At 42.0% G+C, this 22109-nt stretch overlaps 1 protein-coding gene across 8 annotated transcripts in view; it reads right to left on the bottom strand.

Moving 5' to 3' along the window:
- The window catches only part of Phf20 (PHD finger protein 20), a 123724-nt gene that overhangs the window by 64944 nt on the left and 36671 nt on the right, over positions 1–22109 (bottom strand). For 4 of the 8 annotated variants that reach the window (XM_074074656.1, XM_074074662.1, XM_074074658.1 and 1 more), the window contains 3 exons: positions 9490–9612; positions 7588–7759; positions 6456–6540 (listed from right to left, as the gene is read on the bottom strand). In XM_074074656.1, the coding sequence (XP_073930757.1) occupies positions 6456–6540; positions 7588–7759; positions 9490–9612 (380 nt within the window). Of the gene's footprint in view, positions 1–6455; positions 6541–7587; positions 7760–9489; positions 9613–22109 lie in introns of those variants that run through there. The other 4 variants (XM_074074659.1, XM_074074661.1, XM_074074660.1 and 1 more) reach the window with 2 other exon arrangements.

Genomic DNA, 22109 nt, shown 5'->3' with positions numbered 1-22109 from the left:
CCTCAAACTCATGATCCTCCTACCTCCTCCTATCAAGTGCAGGGTTTACAGGCATACACCACCACCACACTCAGCATGAAATCTTAAATATTTAGTGCACTAGCAAGTGACTCAAGCCTATCTATACTTTCAACTGTTTTATCAATAGAGAAAGTTCAGTTACATCAAAACAAACTGTCATTTTCATAGACATTCCGACATCTAAAAGGACAATATCAACAGGTCACCATTTTCAGCTATTTGAGGTTCATTTAGAAGCTTACTCCTCCTTATGGCAAGCTCCATAAGGAGACCTTAAATGAATAGGCCCAAGTTCTACAGTAAGTCTAAGACAAAGATATTAGTATTGGAACTCAAGCCTGCCTGCTCATCTCTGACTAGTTGTCCCACTACCCCACCTTGCCTACTGCCCAAGCCCCACAGCCTAAGTCCAAACTACAGACCCAGAGCACCACTGGTCACTCTGAAATGACTCAGCCTATGGCCAAAGGTGCTCAGGGGTCACTGTTCTTAGATATTAATATCCCAATCCTGACCCTTTTAACCTCCAAGAACTACCAGGGATCATCCTGAAACTTCCTCCCTTGATCATGCTAAACACAGCCTAATCTGGACTTGAATAAATCAGTGGGAATGACAAATAATAATGACCTAGGGTCACTTCTGGAGAAAGGCCATGATTTCAAGTATAAATAAAAGAACATCATCCCAGGCAATTCTCCCATGAGTGGCTGGTGACAGAGCTCCTACAAACAACATGTAAATGACAACACTTAAATAAGTGCATCCTTGGCTGGGGATGTGGCTCAGTAGCAGAGGCACAAAGTCCTGGGTTCAATCCCCAGCACCAAAGAAAAACAGTGCATCAATTTGTATCTCTTCTAGCCTAAAATAAGGGCTACCTGGCTTGGGATCCCTTACCGAGCCTCTGTCCTTATGCCAGATGAAACAAAGCTTCCTGGCCTTGCCTCTCTGAGGGTGAAGGGTCATCAGGCAATCTTACAGCAGTCAGGAATAGCAGAAAGGGGGTAAGAACATAAGTAGAGATGTGCAGCAAGCTTCTTTTCTAAGACAAAGGAAACAGGGAAACACGTGACTCGAAACTGAACAATTTTCTGTTGCTCTTGAAACTACCACAACTGTGAAGTCATCAAACACAGAATCCTGAAGTTTCCACAGATGTGCCACAGGCAGTGAGCAGAGAAATATGCATATGATTTCAGGCCCAACTTCTCTTCCCCCTAAGCCTTTTCTTCTGAACAATTTTGCACAATGGGCTTCATTTCTGTGGCCAACAATTCTAAAACTGCTCTAATTCCCTCTTTAACTGCTCAAATGGAGTCTGGGTGAGGAGCAGTGAATAGCCCATAATCAGAGCAGGATCTAGAACCAGGGCCTATCTCCTAATGAGGGCTCCCAAGATAATACCAGGCTCTGGAAAAGACAGACTACCCTACCATTCTATCAATGAACACCTGGGAATAATCTACAACTCCAATAAACTTTCCACATTTGTGTCAAGACTAGGTGAGATAAGACACGGAAATTAAGCTGGGCACAGTGGTACAAACCTATAATCCCACCACTCCGGAGGCAGGAGGTCTCAAATTTGAGGCTAAAATAGGCTTACAAAGTGAGCCCTTATCCCACCTCCAAAAAAAAGAAGACATGGAAATGACCTAGCACAGGGCCTGTCACAGAGAAGGGATAAGTAAGTGATTCTAATTATTACCCAAGTCACTTTAAAAGAGAAACACCTCTCCTTCATAGAAGATAACAGTAAAGCCAGCTCTTGCATGTGTGAACCTAAATCTTCCTTTTATTCTCTGTGCAAAGCTGTTCACTAGACACCAACCTCCCCACATTTCAAATGTAGAATCAGTTACCGCATGAAGAAAACAAAAAATAGGAACTGCTGCAGCCAGAGAATGGAGAAGACAGACCATTTCTATTATACTCCTATTATAAACACACTGACTCAGATTGAACTGGGGGAAGGGGGAAGCACAGGACCCCCAGATTTGCATTTTATTAGGAAGAGGAACCTGATTTGTCCATTCACTCAAGGTTAAGAACCACAAATCAACAGCAAGCCCCCATTTTGTTGTAAATACTAACCTACTTGCAGCTTTCCCAGAGAGAATGACTTGCAGAGTGATCCATATGGGGGCACACAGCCTTGACCAACATGGGCTCTAATTTCCCCCATGTAGAAAAGAGGAGCTGATGGACTGTAATCCATCAGCTATTTGGAGGTTGAGGCAGGAGTGCTTGAGCCCAGGAGTTCAAGGACAGTCTAGACAATACAGGGAGAGAAGAAAGGAAGAAGGAGGAAGGAGGACAAAGGAAGAAGGAAGAAGAGGGGGCCAGGGAGGAGGAAGAGGAAGAGGAAAAAAAGGAAGAGGAAGAAGAAGAGAAGGAAGGAAGGAAGGAGGGAAGGAGGGAAGGGGAGGGAAGAAAAGGGAAGGGGAGGGAAAGAAGGAAAATAGGGGGAGGAGCAGAACAATCCCAGCCAAGGGTCAAGGTCAACTCCCTTTGAATCTCAAAGATTCTCTGAGAGCAGAATCCAGTCTTTAACTCCAACATAGCCTGATGATCTAACAAGGCTACCAACTGTGTCTGCTTTCACACTAAATGAGACTTACTTTCTATGCTAAAGAACCATTACAGGTGAACCATTACATAATATGGCACTGTCCTTCCTTTTTTCCAAGTGCTAACTAACTCCCCTAAGAAACTTTCAAGTTGTTATTTAGTTCTGATTCAATCAGGCCAGACTCCCCATGCCAGCAGCCACCCATGTCTGGTCCCCATCCCTGGTCAGAATCCCACCAGTCAATGCTCAGGCTCAGCAAACCAACCAAGGAGGTAAATAGTAGCATAAAAAAGCAGACCAGGTTTGGCTTTTTTTTGGAGGCGTGGCTCAGGCGGTAGATCACTTGCTTAGCAAGTGCAAGGTCTTGCGTTCAACCCCCAGTACTGCCAAAAAAAGGGCAGATCAAAGATGAATTTATAAGGTATCATTTCACTATCCAAGCCTTCTCCTAGCCACACCAACATGACAGAAGTGCCATATGGAGGAAATAAAAGGGGCACCTTCCCAGAGCACCATTAAGCTGTGGTGGCCTATTCAATTGACAAAACCAAGGCAGGGCAGAGCATTCCACAGGAGTGAGAAGAAAGTCCAGCATTGCCGCTTCCAATCTTACAAGTCCTAGAATGAACCATGAGGAAGTAGAAACTGCCTGCCAGCTCCCAAAGACAGTACTTACAAATCATTATCTCGCACTAGGGGTGGTATAACTCAGTGCTTACATAGAAATTGTAAGGCCCTGGCACTCCCACCCCCAGCTCCTCAAAAAAGAATCACTGTCTTAACCTCTAAACCAAGCAGAGATCTGAGTTCCCACAAAGGCTGGCTTTCCTTCACCATCTACACTACAGTATTAGTACCACCCATAATGTCTCACTAACCTAAGGCCTCAGGACTTTCATCACCCATGTCCTCTCATCCCTCTTGTGACTAGTCTCAAGAACCAGTAAGTGCCAGGCACTGGTAGATCATGCCTGTAATCCTAGCTATTAGAGAGGCTAAGATCAGAAGGATCCAGGTTTGAGGCCAGCCTGAACAAATGGTTTGCAAGACCCCATCTCCAAAATAACCAGAGCAAAATGGAGTAGAGGTGTGGTGCAAGCAGTAGAGCAGTAAGCAAGAAGCTCTGAGTTCAAAAAAAAAAAAAAAAGAAGCTCTGAGTTCAAACTCCAATCCCACTTAAAAAAAAAAAAGAAAAAAGAACCAGTAAAGAAGAATATAGAACTTCAGGAAAACAGGTTGTGACAAAAATGTCCACTCACTGATTGTATCCTTCAATTAACTAAAATCCATTGGACAGAATTTGGAGCTTACAGAATCAGTACATTAGGATGACCACATGGCCATTTTAGGAATAATGCTAATCTCAAGACTCCCCCTCCTAGAATTTTAGCTTAGGGAGAAAATATAACTGAAAAGACTTTTTCTTTCTTTCTTTTCTTTCTTTTTCTCTCTCTTTCTTTAAATTTGTAGTATGCTTTAAATTTGCAATACTCTAGTTGCCCCAGGTTTGTTGGAAATTTTTTTTTTTGAGACGGAGTCTCAAAAAAATCTGAGGCTGGCCTCGGATTCTGCACCACCACACCTGGCTTTAGTTGTCCCAGTTTAAAAGCCTTTTAAAAATCCTGATTAGGTAGACTTTAATAATGTGGCCAATGACGTTTACTCCTTAAATAATTATTTCAAAAACTTTCAGACCCATCCCACTCACAAAACCCTGTAGATAGGTGCCCTTCTCCCCTCTTCTTATGATTTATCTGCAGCATCCTGCTCCTGCCCTGCTCCTTGTGGCACTCCATTTCAGCACTGACTTCATTCTGTCTTCTATTAGGTCTTCTTTTTTCAATCCATGATGCCAAGCAGATTGGATAAGTTGTTTTAGTTTAATGTGATAAGGGCTAGAGGTGTGATCCAAGTAGTAGAGTGCCTGCCTCACAAGCAAACCCCAGGACTGCAAAGGAAAAGGAGAGGGAGAGGAAGAGAAAGAGGGAGAGGAGGGAAAAGGGAGAGGGGGAGAGGGAGAGAGAGAAGGAGAGGAAGAGGGAGAGGGAGAGGAGAGGATGGGATGGGCTCTGTAGATATTAGATGACCACTGGCAGTTCCTTAAGTCTTCATTGCCTCCATAAAGACACCCTTCACCCCTCTAAGAGAGGGCTCTCAGGGCTCCTAAAACCTTCTTCCACAACCTGCCCCTACTTTTCCCCTTTTCTCATCCAATGCCTTTCAACCCATTTGTGTCTCCCATGAAACTCTAGGACATCACTGAAAAAAGGGAAATGCTCCCTCCTACCTGCTACCTCCTTGATCTGAGGAATGACTCATGTTACTACCCAGAATTTCCATGTGAGCTAAGGCCAGCCACTCCCCAAGGAAGCATACCTCCAATGGACATTATTCAGGGAGAGAACATGACTTATTAACAAACATCAACCTATAGACTTCTAGGAACAAATTTATGTACACAAAGAACATAGGTATACCATATCACGATTTCAAAAGCCAATAAAAGAGGACAATCTTAAAAACAAGAATCTGGAGTGCGTGTCTTTTTTTCTTTCTTTTTTTTTTTTTTGGTGTTACTAGGGTTTGAACTCAGGGCCTCACACTTGTTAAGCAGGCACTAGCACTATACCTCTTAAGCCATTCCCAGCCCCTTCTTTTTCTTCTTGACACTGAAGTATGTCTGTTTCTAAAAAGATTTGAAGCAGTGTAATAAAATGTATGTTTTTACCCCAAAATAAGTTGTTTTAGGTTAATATGATACATATGAAAAGCAGTTATTGGAGATTTTATTTGAGCACAAAATAAAATTTAAAGCTAATTTAGGGAGAAAAGGGTCTATCCAAAAAGACATAAACTGGAGGACCAGAAACTGCTTAGACAGTTCAAAAGATACAACCATACTTTGGAGGTTTATTTTGACCATGGCAACCATTCTTAATCAAAATTTAGTAAGCCCAAGTCCCAGCACTTAGCAAAGTACTGAATAAAATACTTGAGTAACTTCACTGAATGAAAAGAACAATCAGCTTTATTTTTCCCCTCATTGCTGGGGATTGAACCAAGGGCCCTATACATGCTAGGCAAATGCTCTAACAGTGACCTACTTCCTCAGCCCCTCAATCAGCTTTACAGTCACCTCTAACAGTGTTACCAACAGACCTGAGTGCCCTATACATTGACTCAAAAGATCATACTGCAAATATCCTAGTAGAATATGCTAAAAAAAAAAAAAAAAAGGTACCTCTTGGACCCAGAGTATGTTCTCTGAGTGTCAGGATTCTGACTATACATAATAACCTCAATAACTTTTTCTACCCTTACACTAACAAAATGGAGCTCTCTTTGGGTCAAGTGCCTTGTCCTGCATCCTTATACATTCTATACTCTGGCAAAGGCAACTCAACTCAGTGCTGTTTCTCTGCATCTCAATCTCTACCTTCAGACACCTTGTATCCACAAAGCACATTTTTAAAGTGCTTATTGGTGTTCATTTAATTTGTAAGCTATTCACAAATACGAAAAAGGAACAACAGGGGCTATTTCACCAATTATATCAGGAAGTCCTAGACAGCAGAATAGCAGATTAACCATGATTGTTTTTAAAACAACAACTGAAATTTAAGACAACAGTCAATTCCCATGACACTGCCCCTCTTTTGTTTGTGGTACTGGGGACTGAGCCCAGAGCAAGCCCCCTTTTCTCCAGCTTTCTTTTCATTTATAATCTTTTCCTAACTCTCATCATATTAACTTAAAGAAAGCGTATTCCTAGGCAATAACCACTGACAAGGTATAATCAGACTCTCATTACAAACTTTCCCATACATCAGGAGTGAATATAACAACTCAAATGCCTTACCATCCTTGTTAACAGCAGTGACTTTGGCTGGATAAAAGCGACAATCAGTCCAGCAAGCAAGCACTTGCTCGTTTATTTGAAATTCCTAAAAAATATTTAAAAAAAAATCCCATTACCAACTTAATTTCATAAGACATACATTGCACCAGAAATCATAAGAGGCTGGGATGGATAAGAGAAAGGGAAGGGAATGGGCTATTTGAGATGGAGGAAGAAGATTCTGATGTTTAGTAGGGGGAGTTAAAACAAGAGGGCTAGGACACAAGATCTCCCCCAAACAGGAAGGTCTGGGCCTCATGCACAGCACTGAGGATAATCCACCCCTATCCAGGATACACATTGAAAGCAAGTAAGAGCCCAGGGCCACCAGAGAATGCACCCAGTATAGGAGCTGGAAGGAATGAGAGATAGCATTCATGCCATTTAATGCCACCTATAGTTCTACTGGGGTCTTTTGCCAAGGGAAGCACCCAGTCGCCTCTTATATTTTATACCATTTTCCCAGCACACAACTTGCTTGATAAATTCTGTACAATGAACACTGAACATCAAATGTAGGAATACTGAACAAACCTAAATTAGAAGGAAGAAACAAACAACAAAAGGGCAGCCAGAGATCAAGTTGAGGTCAATAAAAGCTCCAGGCACAATGATGAAACTGAGAAAACAGAACTGTCCAATCAGTTCCAAGTTCTTCAAGGCTTATAAAAGCCCTTGCATATGAAACTAGCACAGGATCCACATGTGAGATTATTGCTTAGTAAAGGGGCACACAGCAGAACGACTTAACAAATGATCTAGATGGCTAGAATATCTATTTATTCACAAATATTTACTCAAGACCTACTATGTGCCATGGAGGTTCTAGAGATTAGGAAATCATGGCAGTGTAAAAGAGAAACCAGGTCCATTTAGCATCAGTGCAGCCTCAGCTGAGTTAGTTTGTGCTATTAACATCAATCACATCAAACAGATAAAGACTGGGATTCATTGAGAGCACCAGATCTCCGGGATCTCAGGCCAAAATAAGGACCAGCAAGCATTGACTTTCACACTGAATATCACAGGCTGGAACACAAACTGCCCAACGGCTGACCCCGATCATTACAGAACCCCCAGATTTGTTACTCACAGAAGATCCATCCTCTTCATGCAAGCCCTCTTTCCTCAGCTGTATTTTCTCTAAAGGGCGTAAATAAGGACTGTCCCAACAGAACCATTCATCATAACGATGGTTCCAACGCTTGAAATGGATGAGTACTTTTCCTTCTTCGTAGTCAATGTCTTCTATGTGAGCTGGATACCTGAGTCAGAAAAAAATTGAAATTCCTTTCATACCCACCCAGAATGTCCAAAATAGTATCCTTCCAAACCTATTCCCACAGCAGCATGTCACCAACATATCAAGGTCCTATCATTTACACATGCTGTGTAATTGGGTCAAATAACAAATTACAAAGGGCAACAGACTTATGTCCAAATCTCAACCTGCTAATTCCTTAGTTTATGAAGTATTAAGTTCCCTCACGTAAAGGTAGTTGCAGTGCTGGTGAAGAGATGACATGTACAAAAGGTCTGAGCACACAGGACACAGGAAGCAAACATTTAATGACCAGATTCTATTTACCCTATGTCAATAAATTAAGAATGATCATACAACCCAGATGGTATCAGTCTCAATTTTAAGTGCTTTTAATCCGTTCAATGGAGTACTATGCACTTGTTAAAAAGAACCAGATGATACTATATGCCATGATATAGCAAGCTCTCCCATGACATATTGTTTAATGATGCAGAACACTGTGTATGGTAAGCTATTATTTGTTTTTAAAAGAAGATGAAGCTGAGTGCAGGTGGCTCATGCCTATATTCCTAGCTACTGATGAGGCAAAGATCAAGAGAATCATGGTTGCAAGCCAGCACTGGCAAATAGTTCGAGAGACCCTATCTTGAAAATACCCTTCACAGAAAAGGGCAGGTGAAGTGGTTCAAAGTGTACACCCTGAATTCAAACCCCAGGACCGCAAAAAGTTCAATAGAGGGGTCTTTCTATCTCCATTCCACCATTCTTCAAGGCTTGACAGTTGGGAAAACAAACATTCCTCTGGCTCCCTTCAATCAGCAACCAAGGTCACAGGGCTCCATGGGTTACTGTCATAACCAGCACACCAGTGCAGTGCCTCTCAAACTTTGATATCCACGTAAACCATCAGGGGATCGTGTTCAAATGTGACATCTTATTCAGCAGATCAAGTTAGTGCCTATGAGCTCTGACAAGCTCCCAAGTGACACTTCTGTACTGGTCTGCAGTAGCAAAGATCTAATGTTTAGTTACCAGCTCCCTGAGTGCTATATGGCAATGGACAGTGGTGTGGGTGGCAGTGGCAATAGTGTCTTCCTAGGCTCCAGATGACAGCTCCAGTGGAAGGTCCCTCAAACTGATACCATAAAGGCAGGCAGGCCCTGTGAGTCCCAGTCCTCTAACCCTCCAATAATTTTGTCAGGACCCAATCCTTTTGTGGATAAAATACAGGTATGGTGTGGATATGAAGCCCCCAAAGAGGCTCATGTTTTGAAGGCTTGGCACCCAATGCTAGCAGTATTCAGGGGTAGGGTTTTAGAGAAGTGACTGGATCATGAGGGTTCTGCCTTAATAAATGGATTAATCCACTGACAGATTTAAAAACTGTGGGGTTTTGGTACTTTCTGAGATACAGACTTGCTTTGTAGTCCATTGCGACCTTGAACTCACTTTGTAGCCCCAGCTAGCCAGAACTCATACTCCCAAGTGCTGGGATTATAGCCATGAGCCACCATGTTCAGCTCTGGATTCAAAATTAATTTTTTAATAAATTTATTTTCATTTTATTTTTGGCAGTACTTGGGTTTGAACTTAGGGTCTTGTGCTTAAGAGGCAGGCACTCTACCACCACTTGAGTCATACCTCTAGTTCTGGATTCAAAAATTGTAATAGGGTATTTGGTGGTGATGGAACTGTAGAAGGTGGGGGGGGTGGAGGTAACTGGAGGCATACCTTTGAAAGATACATCTTGTCCCCTGCCCTTTCCAGTCTCCTCTTTGCTTCCTGGCTTTCATGAGGTGAGCAGCTCTACTCCAGCATGCCCCTCGTCCGTGATGTTTCTGCCTTACCACAGTCCTAAAAGCAATGGAGCCAGCTGACCACGGACTGAAACTTCTGAAACCATGAGTCAAAATAAATCTTTCCTCCTTTAACTTGTTGCTGTCAGGGATTTGTCACAGTGACAATAAACAAACAAACAAATAAATAAAACCCCTAACACAAATACCCAGAGCAGTTTTTGCTTCGAGCATTTAAACATGATTCACATAAGGAACACGTAAGCCAGGCGCCACTGGCTCATGTCTGTAATCCTAGCTACTCAGGAGTCAGAGATCAGGAGGATCGTGGTTCAAAGCCAGCCTGGGCAAATAGTTTCAGAGACCCTATCTCAAAAAAGCCCTTCACAAAAAAAGGCTGATGGAGTGGCTCAAAGTGTAGGCCCTGAGTTCAAGCCCCAATACTGCAAAAAAAAAAAAAAGGAGGGAATGTGGGGAGTGAAGAGAGACAAAAGTGTGAGGGAAACTTTTTGCAGTGTACTTTTTAATACGGTTTTATTTTTCAACTATATAAATGTATTGCTCATTCTAAAAATAAGTGATTAAAGTAAAAGGGCTAGGGCCAGGAATGGTGGTTCATGCCTGTAATCCCAGCTACTTGGGAAGCACAGATAGGATGATTTCAGTTTGAGGCCAACCCAGACAAAAGTTAGCAAGACCCTATTTGAAAAATAAACTAAAAGCTAAAGGACTAGGAATGTGGCACAAATAGTAAAGTGCCTGCCTAGAAAGAGCAAGGCCCTGCATTCAATCCCCAGAAAAATACTACATGGAGTAGTTCTCTTAATATATTTGTATTAACCAGATTGCTATTCTGGATTGAGAAAGTTTACCTATATTTTCTTCCTACATGTCTGGATTTGTACCATGTCCTTCCAGTCTTGTACCCAGCACTTATTATAGTACTGTCCTAATGAGCATGTGCTATCTAAATGAACAGGCCTGCTTTCAAGTGTCTGGAGATTGTGTCGTCATTGATCTTATACTAGTTTCCTCTAAGGCAGACTGGCATTAAACAATCCCAGTACCTTGTTCATACTGATCACTCAATTAATGTCTAGCAAATGAATTCTGGTTTCCCTATTCCTCCTGAAGGTCATGTGTCTCATTTAATTTTTCAATTCCAAGATTCTCAGACTTCAACTCTCCATTCCAATTTAAGTCTCTCCCCAAATTCAAGCACCCATCACTTCACGTGTGCCCTCACAGAGGACTGAGAAGGTATGTTTTCAAAAATTCCTAACAGAACTATACACATGTTAACTGTTCAAGAATATTAACATCAGGAATAAACAGCCCTGAAACAGTCTTCTATTTCAGTCCACAAGTAACAGCTGCTATAAATACCAGATGTCTTGACAGCAGACTGGCTAACTGTGTGAGCTAATGAGCCCAGTAGTACATCTGTTAGACAAAAGAAAAGACTACTAAATCTATTCCTGTCTATAAAATGGGGAGAAGGATGTGGACATCTCAGCAACAATCCTGCTCCCTCATTCACTGAACCTGCCAGAGACTAGCAAGCCCTCCAAAGTCACAATCTGTCATAACACACCCCAACTCAAAGCTTTTCTTAAGTGGATAAAGGAACTAGACAGGAAATACAAGATTAACTTCATTTGATGTATATCCCTTTGTATGTTTTACCATAAGCACGTAACCATAATAGGTATAAATAATTCATATTTTATTTGTTTATTTATTTATCTATCTATCTATTTTGCAGCACTGGTGTTAGATTATTATTTTAAATATTTGGCAAAATAAAAAAGCTGGCAATCTAAGGAGAAACTCTAAATTTTTTTTTTTTTGGAGGAGAAGGGGTTTGATGGAGTTTGAACTCAGAGCTTCAAGTTTGCAAAGCCATACCTCCAGTCTACTTTGCTCTGGTTATTTTGAAGATGGGCTCTCATGAATTATTTGTCCAGGCTGGCCTCGAATCTCAATCCTCCTGATCTCAACCTTCCAAGTAGTAAGGATTATAGGCATGAGCCACTGGAAGCCTACAAAGTCCAAATTCTTTTTTTCCCCCAGGTGGTACTGAGGTTTGAACTCAGAGCCTCATACTTGCTAGGCAGGTGCTCTACTACTTGAGCCACTTCACCAGCCCTTTTTCTGTGTTGGGTATTTTCAAAACAGGGTCTCTCAAACTGTAATCCTAGTTAGAGCTAGCACAAGATACAATCCTAACCAGAGCAAAATGAGCTAGAAGCATGGCTCAAGCAAACCCTAGTCACTCACACAAAACGAAACAAACAAAAATTAAGTTGAACCACATGAAATTGATCATAACCAATTTGCTTTTTACCCACCAAACAGTAATTTTATTTGGTTCAACCCAAATAGTTGGACATAGGCTGAAGAGAGAAGATGAAGCAAAATGGACAAAAAGAGGAGACATGAATAGAACTAGTACAGGCAGAAAAGGGAACAGAATTCTAGCCTCAACATGTAACTGACAGACACTGAACTGATAAGACTCTAATTGCCAAACCAACATTGTAGCTGGGAAGGACTGGAGATATACTTTAGTATAAAACACATTTAACAAATGTTTGTTGGTTGGGTGTGATGGCACACACCTGTAATCCTAGCTATTTGGGAAGCTGAGATCAGGAGGATCAAGGTTCAAGGCCAGCTCAGGCAAATAGACCCCATTTCCAAAAATTGACGGAGCAAAATGGACTGGAGGTGTGGCTCAAAAAGTAGAGTATCTGCTTTGGAAGCACAAAGTCCTGATCCAAACCCCAGTACCACCACCAAAAAAAAAAGTTTCAGGCCCATCGCTCTTTCTTTTGCAGTGTTTATACTTTCCTTTTCCTTTCTATAAAACTCTACTATGGCTTTGCAATGCATCTCTGTCTTTAAAAAAAGAAAATATCTATAGCGTCTCACTGCTAGTCAAGGTTCCTGAAGTTTCTCTCTATAACCTAACTTACCAAGGACTCATCAAGAACAAATTTTGAAGTGGGCACTGGTGTCTCACACCTGTAATTCTAGCTACTCAGGAGGCTGAGATTGGGAGGATGGCAGTTTGAAGCTAGCCTGAATAAACAATTCCTGAGACCCCCATCTCCAAAATAACCAGAACAAAATGGACTGGAGGTATGGCTCAAGTGGTAGAATACTTGCTTTGTAAGCACAAAGGCCTGAGTTCAAACCCCAGTCCCACCAAAAAAAGAAGAAGAAGAAGAAGGAATTTTGAGGGAGGGGGGATGTGAATCAGCACCCAAGGCTCTGGGTTCAATCCTCAGCATCAAAAAAAGAATAAATTTTGAGTTTAGCTTTGTCAAGATGATCACCTAGGAATAAATAATGAAATAATAGATTTCCTACTAAATTTATTATTATTTTACTACCATAAGTCATATTCTACTGCATGCACCATTCAATAAGTGTCTATTTGAGCCGGGCACAGAGGCACATTGTTGTTGTCCCAGCTACTCAGAAGGCTGAGGTGGAAGGACAACATGCACCCATGAGGTCAAGACCATCCTGTGAGACTCCCTCTCAGGTGTCTACTGGCACTTCAATATTTTTATTGACAAGATTTTGGGGGGCGGGTTTTGGGGTTTTTTTGTTTGGTTGGTTGGTTTTTTTTAGCAGCACTGGGGTTTGAACTCAAGGCTTCACACTTGCTAGGCATGTGCTCTACCACTTAAGTCACTCCACCAGTGCTTTTTTGTGTTGGGTATTTTCAAGAACTATTTTCCCGGGCTGGCTTCGGACCACTATCCTCCTAATCTCTGCCTCTTTAGTAGCTAGGATTACACTCGTGAGCCACCAGCCACCCATCTTATTGACAAGTTTTGCACCTCTTTTATAAGTGATATTTGTCCAGCCATCCTGCAGTTTCAATAGCAGGCTATGTTAATCTCATAGAATGCACTAGAAACCTTTCATTTTCTATTAAAATTGCAACTGTAGGTCTGGCAAAGTGGCTCAAGTGGAAAAGTACCTGCTGGCAAGTGTGAGACCTGAGTTCAAACCCCAATACCACCAAAAAATTAAAAAAAAAAAATTACTACTGTAGGATCTCTTCAGAATGTAGTCCTTTTTTTTTGGTGACAGTCTCAGTATGTAGCCCAGCCTGGCCTTGAACTTGTGATCCTCCTGAGTGCTGGGATTACAGGCATGAACCACCAGGCCAAGCTTCAGAAACAGGACTTTTAAACAATTATATAAACACAAGATTGTTAAACACTTCAAAAGGCAGGACTACGCACTGCTGATTGCATTACATTGAATTTGTATTCAAGAGAAAAACAAACTGCTAGGCCTGGAGAAACAAAATAGATGACCAATCAACAGGACTTTGTGGTAAGAATCCAAAGTTTGTTGGAATCCTTGGGATTCCCCACCCTTTCTGTAAGCTAAGGGACCAAGCACAGTCATCCCTGGATGACTGGAGGGGGAATAGGGTACATGAGTGTAACTCTCAATTACGCAGACTGGCTAGAGACAGTAACCAGGACCACAAGAGAGGCCCTGTCTCTCCATGGCCTGCTAGGAAAGCAGCTCTGGAGAGGACTTAGCATTTGGATTAATCTGTGGAGAAAGACAGGCTTACCCAGAATGCCCTGCATACTTTAGGCATTCAGTAAAAATGTTCAATGGGATGCAGTTTGTTTTTTTATGGTTTTTAACACTCTGGGGGCGGGGTTGTTTTTATTTTTAAGATGCGCTTTCTTTTTTTTTTTTTCAGTACTGGGGGATGAACTCACAGCCTTCACCTTGAGCCACTCCCCTAGACCTATTTTTGTGAAGGGTTTTTCAAGATAAGGTCTCACAGAACTATTTGCCCAGGCTGGCTTTGAACCACGATCCTTCTGATCTCTGCCTCCTGAGTAGCTAGGATTACAGGTGTGAGCCACTGGCACCTTTATTCTTTTATTTTTCCTGTGCTGAACTCTAATCAAGGGCTTTGCACACACTAGGCAAGCACTCTACCAGCCCTCCATGTACTTTTTAGAAAGATTTCATTACCAGCACCTGGACCCATAAAATAGCAATAGGAATACACATAGAAACTGGGATGAATCATCAAAACAAACCAATGACATCCATATGGTAAATATCAGGAAGACACCACAGGAGGAGAACTGTCGGGAACACTGGTGGTCACCATGACAAAATTAAATTGGTCACAAAGCTGCTATCTTCCAAAGGCCAAAAAGTATCAAAAATTTTTATTTAGAACTCTGGGTATAGCTCAGTGGTAGGGTACTTGCCTAGTACGTATGAGTACTTTGTTAGATCCCCAGCAAAAAAAAAAAACTTCTTGTATACCCAAAGTTCAACTTGGAAAGGACAGAGAACCAAAACTTCATAGTAAATAAGGTGAGTATGGTGTCCTTATTTTAAGCAAGTAGTACATCTGGTCACTGAGCCAACCACGAAGCCATGGTGCTAATATCAAACAGAACAAAAAAAGGAGAATGGGCTGGGCTCCAGTGGCTCACACCTATAATCCTAGCTACTTAGGAGGCAGAGATCAGAAGGATCACGATTTGAAGCCAGCCTGTGCAAATAGTTCTATGAGACCTTATCTTGAAAAACCCTTCACAAAAATAGGACTGGTGAAGCAGCTCAAATGGTAGAATGCCTGCCTAGCAAACATGAGGCCCCAAGTTCAAACCCCAATACTGCCAAAAAATAAATAAATAAAAGGAAATTGGACAAAAATGACAAAAATCCAATGTTACCCAACCAAAATTCCTCAGAAATTTTCTGAGCACCTCCCCTAAGCCAGGAAGTATGCTAGAGTTTGGAAATGCAGAAACAAATCTACTAAAATGTGTGATAAAACTGGGCACGGTGATTAACACCAGTAATCCCAGCACTGGGGAGGCGGAGGCAGGAGGATCACATTTTCAAGGCCAGCCTGAACTACATAGTAAGTTTCAGGCCAGTATGGACTACATAGCAAGACTCTGTCTCAACAACAACAAAGAAGGACATGTGATCGCAGCAGTTAGCAGAAGAAGACAGATCCCATGACACGCTAGCCCTTCAAGTCCTAACATACTATACATATTCCATACCTACTCTCCCCAGACAACATCCTTGTCCTCCTGCAGTCTCAGAATTCCTAACTACTCTATTTAAAGTGGACACCAGCTCCTTCTTGCCTGTGTCAATTTCCTGCTTGCTTCCTTCAGAGCATTAAGCTGACCTGTAATCATTTCATTTCTTTCTCTGTTTACCTGTTTCCGTTAATAGCTGCTTTCCCAGGAGGTGAGGCACGCCTACAGACATCTGTCTCTTACCCACTATCATATCCTCAGGGAACAATCATGTGTCTACAAGTACAAATATCTGTAACAAAAGATGCCAGGTTCAACAGAAGATTCATTAAGGTAGAGTAGGCTATAGAAGAGCAAAAGGCAGGGGAGAAGATCAAAGAAGAGGCCAAGGGAACTCTAGGGAGGAGAACACACTTGATCTCAAGCCTGAGGGACTAGTAGGCATATTCAGGTGATCAAGAAGGCATGAAGCTGGGAAGTATTTTCAGGAGAGGATTCAGTATGAGTAATCAGCATAGGGCAGAGGGAAAAAGGACAAGGAAGTACAGGAAATGGAAGATAAGGAAAGAAACAGCAACTCCATGTAGAGGGGCTATGCAGGAACCTTGTGGATGGGCAGCCCAGCCCTAAATGAGTGTTTCCTAAGAGCAGCCCATAGACCACTGGGTTGTTGAACACAGAGTCGGAAGTCCACAGGACTCTATGGGGAATGTTTCATTGTATGTTTACATAATCTAGACCATCTTTATCTGGCCTTCCCAACTGGAGTGCCACAAATGGGTTACAAAAAAAGCCAGATTACCATAATATAATCAAGAACTACTAAAAAATCTCAATGTGTACACTTGCAATTAACCTGGCATTAAACACTACATACAGTGACTTTAAAGTATACCTGTAAGTTTGACACTCATTCCTTCAAAAGATGGAGTCTAATTATCCCCCCCTTAAATGTGGTCTCATTTCTAACAAACAGCATGTGATAAAAGTGATGGTGTGATACTTCCAAAGGTGGGTCATAAAAAGCACTGCTGTAATACCTCTTTTGCCTTATACTCGAAAGAACTGAGAACAGAGACACTAAGAGGTATTAGTACACCCATGTTTATAGCAGCACTGTTCTTAGTAGTCAAAAGGTAGAAGCAACCCAAGTGCCCAAATGTGGTATATCCATAAAATGGAATATTATTCAGCCTTAAAAAGGAATAAAATTTGAGTATATGCTACAATATGGGTGAAACTTGAGACATCACTAAATAAAATAAGCTAGTCAGAAAAGAATACTGTATTGTTCCACTTATATATCTAGAGTACTTAAATTCATAAAAATAGACTAACAGATTACCAGAGTATGGGGGAAGGGAAATGGGAAGCTATTGTTTTTGGTTAGGTTTTTGATACTGGGGCCTCACTACATTGCCCAGACTGGTGTCAAACTGCTGGACTCAGAGATCTTTCCACCTCAGTCTTCAGAGTAGCTACAAGTGTACTAGGCAGGAACTATTGATCAGTATGTACAGTTTCAGTTTGGGAAGAAGAAAAAGTTCTGAAGATTATGATGGTTGTACCACAATGTGAGCATACTTAATGTCATGGAAATAGACACTTAGAAATGGTTAAAATACTAACCTTGATGTAATGTATATTTTAATACACACATGCATTAGCACCACTGCTTCTGCCTTATACTCTCTTGAATTCTCATTCTAGAGGAAGCCAGGTGCTATGTTGTGAGAACATTCTAGATTCCTATTGAGAAGCAGGGAATTGAGAACCAAGAACCAGCATCAATGAGCCAGTGCCATAAGAGAGCCACCTTGGACTGCAAAGCTCATGAGACCCTGAGCCAGAACCTCCCAGTTAGGCTGCTCCTGAATTCCTGGCCCACAGACAGAGGACAATAAATGCTTATTGCTTCAGACCACTACATTCTGAAAAAATTTGTTACACAGCAATAAGATACTAACAAAGTAGCATTTCGTAAGACTGCTGTGACTTCTAAAAGTGGGGATCTAGAGACTGGAGGTTATATTCAAATTTCAAGTAAATACTGCTCTATACTACCAGGTAAGCCGACATCTCCTAAGACCCATCAAGCAAAGGACAGGATCTTGAGCATATAAAGCACCTGCCAAATGGGGAGGAGAGACCCCACAAGCATGTCCAAAAAGACACAGAGCAGCCCAGGTCTAATTCAGGGATACAATTTGACTTGTCAGGGCTGGCAGAGTGGCTCAAGTGGTAGAGTGCCTGTTTAACAAGTATGAGGTCCTGAGTTCAAACCCCAGTACTGCCAAAGATTTAAAAAATAAAAAGCAATGTGGACTTGTCCACACTATAGGACCTCAAGTCCTAAGAAGGCTTTATGCAGTCTTCGCTGCCTCTTAGTAACATCAAGCTGCCTAACACCAAACACTACATGTGTTTAAACTGGAGCAGCTGGACAATTCTGGGCAGAAATGTTTAGAACCCCTCCACACAGGAATCAGAAATGCAAACAAAAGGAACACTGTGAGGGGAGACATAAAAAAGAAGAATTTCCTGAATTTCTGTCAGCATTCACCAGTTTATAAACCCTGAAGTTACCCAAGAGTTACCACAGCTTTACTAACTCACATATGAGCTGGGTGCCAGTGGCTCACTGTAATCCTAGCTACCTGGGAGGCTGCTTGGGAGGCTGAGATTGGGAGGATCATGGTTCAAGCACAGTCCAGGGAAATAGCTTGCAAGACCCCAACTCCAAAATAACCAGAGAAAAATGGACTGGAGGTGTGGCTCAAGTGGTAGAGCACCTGCTTTGCAAGTGTAAACCCTAGTCCCATGGCAGGGTGGGGGAAATCAAGTGTGCAGCTTAAACTACTTTTGCGTAAGGTACCTCACTTGATCTTTCCCACCACCCCATAAGGACTTACTTTACCAGCCAGTAACTGTAATCACTGGACCCATTTTACATTTGTGTAATGAAAACTCAAGATGACTAGGAAGACTAATAACCTGGATCAGGATCCAAATCTTTTAGCTCTAAACCCAGTGAAGAGCCTTCTGCTCTTAGTTTGACTTCACATGTAAATAACATCACCCACAGAGGTAACTTTTGTCTTATCCACAAATGTAGAGGTCCATCTGGTGGCTAGCCCTTCACTTTCACCCAGAGGTTGGGAATTAAAGCTGCTTCCAGATTTTACCTTATATAGTCTTTCTGCAAACATACAGCACTCATTTTGCTCAAGAACCAGAGCATGCCTCTATTCCTGGCTCGGGACACACAGCAGAAGCCAAAGATTTTATGCACAAATGAAACACTCTAAGCCATCACCAGCTTTAGCTGGAGAGGGGATGGGAATGCAAGATATATTTAGTGAAAAACAAAGGGCTGACTATTAGGCTGCAGAAAAACTATGCCATTTCAGATGCCTTAACTCTCTCCTTACCTCTTCCCTACTGCCATTAGTCAACAGCTGACGCTTCTGTCTCAGGGAGGGTCTTGAATTCATCTATCCTCTATATCCTAGTCATTTCTCACCAGCAACACTGAGTGCAGAGACCCCCTAAGCCCCTCTGAGTAGCAAACATAGGCCAGAGACAGTATGAACAGTGCCACTTTCCTGTTCCTAACAGGGATCTGAACATGTATCTCCCTTGTCTAAACCTCCCCTTCTAGCCTCCATCTCTCCCATTCCTGCTGTTCTCTCTCTACATTCCCAGAACACACCATATTCTCTGAAGCCCTGAGTACTTTTGCTGACATTGTTCCTTCCAGTCTTCACTCTCATTCTGAAAATCTGTCTTTACTCTCACTTCCTTGATTATATTCTCAACTTCATGGCCCTCTTCTCCCTCCATCGTAACTGCCTCACAACCCTGGTTGCATCTCCACTCCTGCACCCAGGACTCTGCACATGACCAGAAAAAAAATCAACATGCTGTCAGGGTTTACTTTAAATGCATGACTACATGCAGAAGTTTCTTCTGGCAAGGGAGGAGCCTATGTGACTGGGTGAGGGGGAAAAAAGGTCCTTTGAGGTGTTTAAAATGATAAAGCTTGATTTAGGTGATTACAGAGGGGGTATACCTGTACAAAATTTCACTAAGATTTACATGTAAGGTTTGTGCACACTACAATAAATTATACCTCAATAAGACTTTTTAAAATGGGCTAGGATTGTGGCTCAGTGATTGTTTGTCTAGCATGCATGAGGCACTGGGTTTGATCCCCAGTACCATAAAAAAAAAAAAAAAGACTTTCAAAAATAAAATCTTTGCTCTCTTCTTGATTCAATATCTTACATCTATAAACTGGCAGAAAAATTAATATAAACACTCTGGAGGTGGAGGCAGGAAGATTGTGAGTTAGAGTCCAGGCTAGGCTACATAGCAAATCTGAAATTCTAGACCAGCCTGGAGATCCTGAAGAAGGAAGGATGGAAGGGAGGAAGGAAGGGATGAAGGAAAGGAGGGAGGGAGGAAGGAAGGATGGAAGGGAGGAAGGAAGGGTGGAAGGGATGAAGGAAGGGAGGAAGGAAAGGAGGGAGGAAGGAAGGATGGAAGGGTGGAAGGGATGAAGGAAGGAAGAAAGGAAGGAAGGAAGGAGAAGGAAGGAAGGAAGGAAGGAAGGAAGGAAGGAAGGGACGAATTCATAGGGTTGGTGGATAACTCATCAATAAAATGCTTGCATAGAACACAAAAGTCCCTCAGTTGGATCCTCACCAAACCACATTCCCTCCCCCCAACCAAAATAAATAAATAAAATTCTAAAAAGGTAAAAAATGTTGTAGAAGCCAGGTGTGGTGGTACATGCCTGTAGACCTGAGATAAAAGGATCACTGAAACCCAGGAATTAAAGACTAGCCCAGGCAATACAACAAGACCCTGCCTGAAAAACAATAAAAAAAGTTGCTACTCAGGAGGCAGAATCAGGAGGATCTCAATTCAGGCCAGCCCAGGCAAAAAGTTAATGAGACCTTATCTCAAAAACAAACTGAGCCAGCTGATACATGCCCATATCCCAGCTACTTGGGAGACAGAGGTAGGAGGATAAAAGTTAGTGTGACACTCTACCTGAAAAACAAAGAAAAAGTTAAAAGTCCGGAAGCATGGCTCAAAGTGGTAAAGTGCTTGCCCAGCAAGATGCTCTGGGTTCAATCCCTAGTATGAAAAGAAAAAAAAAATCCAGGAACCTCATGTGCCAACAGGGCAGGAGAATAGAAATAGAAAGTTCAAGGCCAGCTGGGCAACTTGGTAAAACCCTGTCTCAAAATAAAATTTTAAAAAGAGCTGAGCAACTGCCTAGCAAGTGTATAGGCCCTGAATTCAAATTCCAGTTCCACCAAAACAAATAATAATAATGAAAAAGAGCTGGGCAAGCATTGTATCACATGCTTATAATACCAGAACTGGGGAGGCTAAGGCAGGATGAGTACAAGTTCAAGGTCAGCCTAGCTACCTGGAGAGACCCTGTCTCAAACGAACTAAAAAAACAAAACAAACAACAACAAAAAACTAAAAGAAAATTAAAAATAAAATTGTTTTCAAATGCTTGTAAATGTAGCTTAATGGTAAGAGTGCATGCCTAGCAAGCACAAGGCCCTGGGTTCAAGTTCTAGCACTGGAAAAAAAAAACACATAAACACACACACACAAACACACACACACACACACACATCTCCAGAGTCTAGAAACAATGGCTCCCCCTCAGTAGTAATAAGTACACCATGTAACTAGGGTTTTGTTGTTATTTGAGGCTTTTTTTTTTTTTGGCAGTACTGGGGTTTGAACTCAGGGCCTATCCTTGAGCCATTCCACCAACCCTTTTTTGTGATGGGTTTTTTCAAGATAGGGTCTCTCAAACTATTTGCCCAGGCTGGCTTCAAACCTTGATACTCCTGCTCTCTGCCTCCTGAATAGCTAGGATTACAGATATGAGCCACAGGCTCCCAGCAGCTATATTTTTTGAGAATGGATCTCATTATGTAGTTCAGGTTGCTCCCAAACTAAAGGTGCTCCTGCCTCAGGCTTCTGAGTGCTGGAATTATATGCATGTAACAACATGTCCAGCCTAGTGTACAGATTTTAGTTTCTTTTTTTTTTTTTTTTTTTTTAAATCTTCCTGGTAGACTGGGGTTGAACTCAGAGCTTAGTGTTTGCAAAGCAGGCAATCTGCCATTTGAGACCCACCTCCAGTCAGTTTTGTTCTGGTTATTTTGGAGATGGGGCCTCTTGAACTATTTGCTCTGGCTGGCCTCAAACCTTGATCCTCCCAATCTCAGCATCACAAGTAGGTAGAATTACAGGCATAAGCCACCAATGCCCAGCTTGGCTTCCTTTTTTGTTGTTGTTTTACTAGTAATGGGGTTTGAACTCAGGGCCTTGTGTTTGTGAGAAAAGCACTCTGCCACCTGAGCCATGTCAACAGATCTTTTTGCTTTAGTTTTTTTTCAAATAGGGCCTCACTTTTATATCCAGGCCAGCCTAGACCTAGATCTTTCCCACA

This window comes from Castor canadensis, chromosome 5, assembly GCF_047511655.1.
Source record: "Castor canadensis chromosome 5, mCasCan1.hap1v2, whole genome shotgun sequence".
Taxonomy (NCBI): domain Eukaryota; kingdom Metazoa; phylum Chordata; class Mammalia; order Rodentia; family Castoridae; genus Castor; species Castor canadensis.
This window is presented reverse-complemented; position numbering and strand designations above follow the sequence as displayed.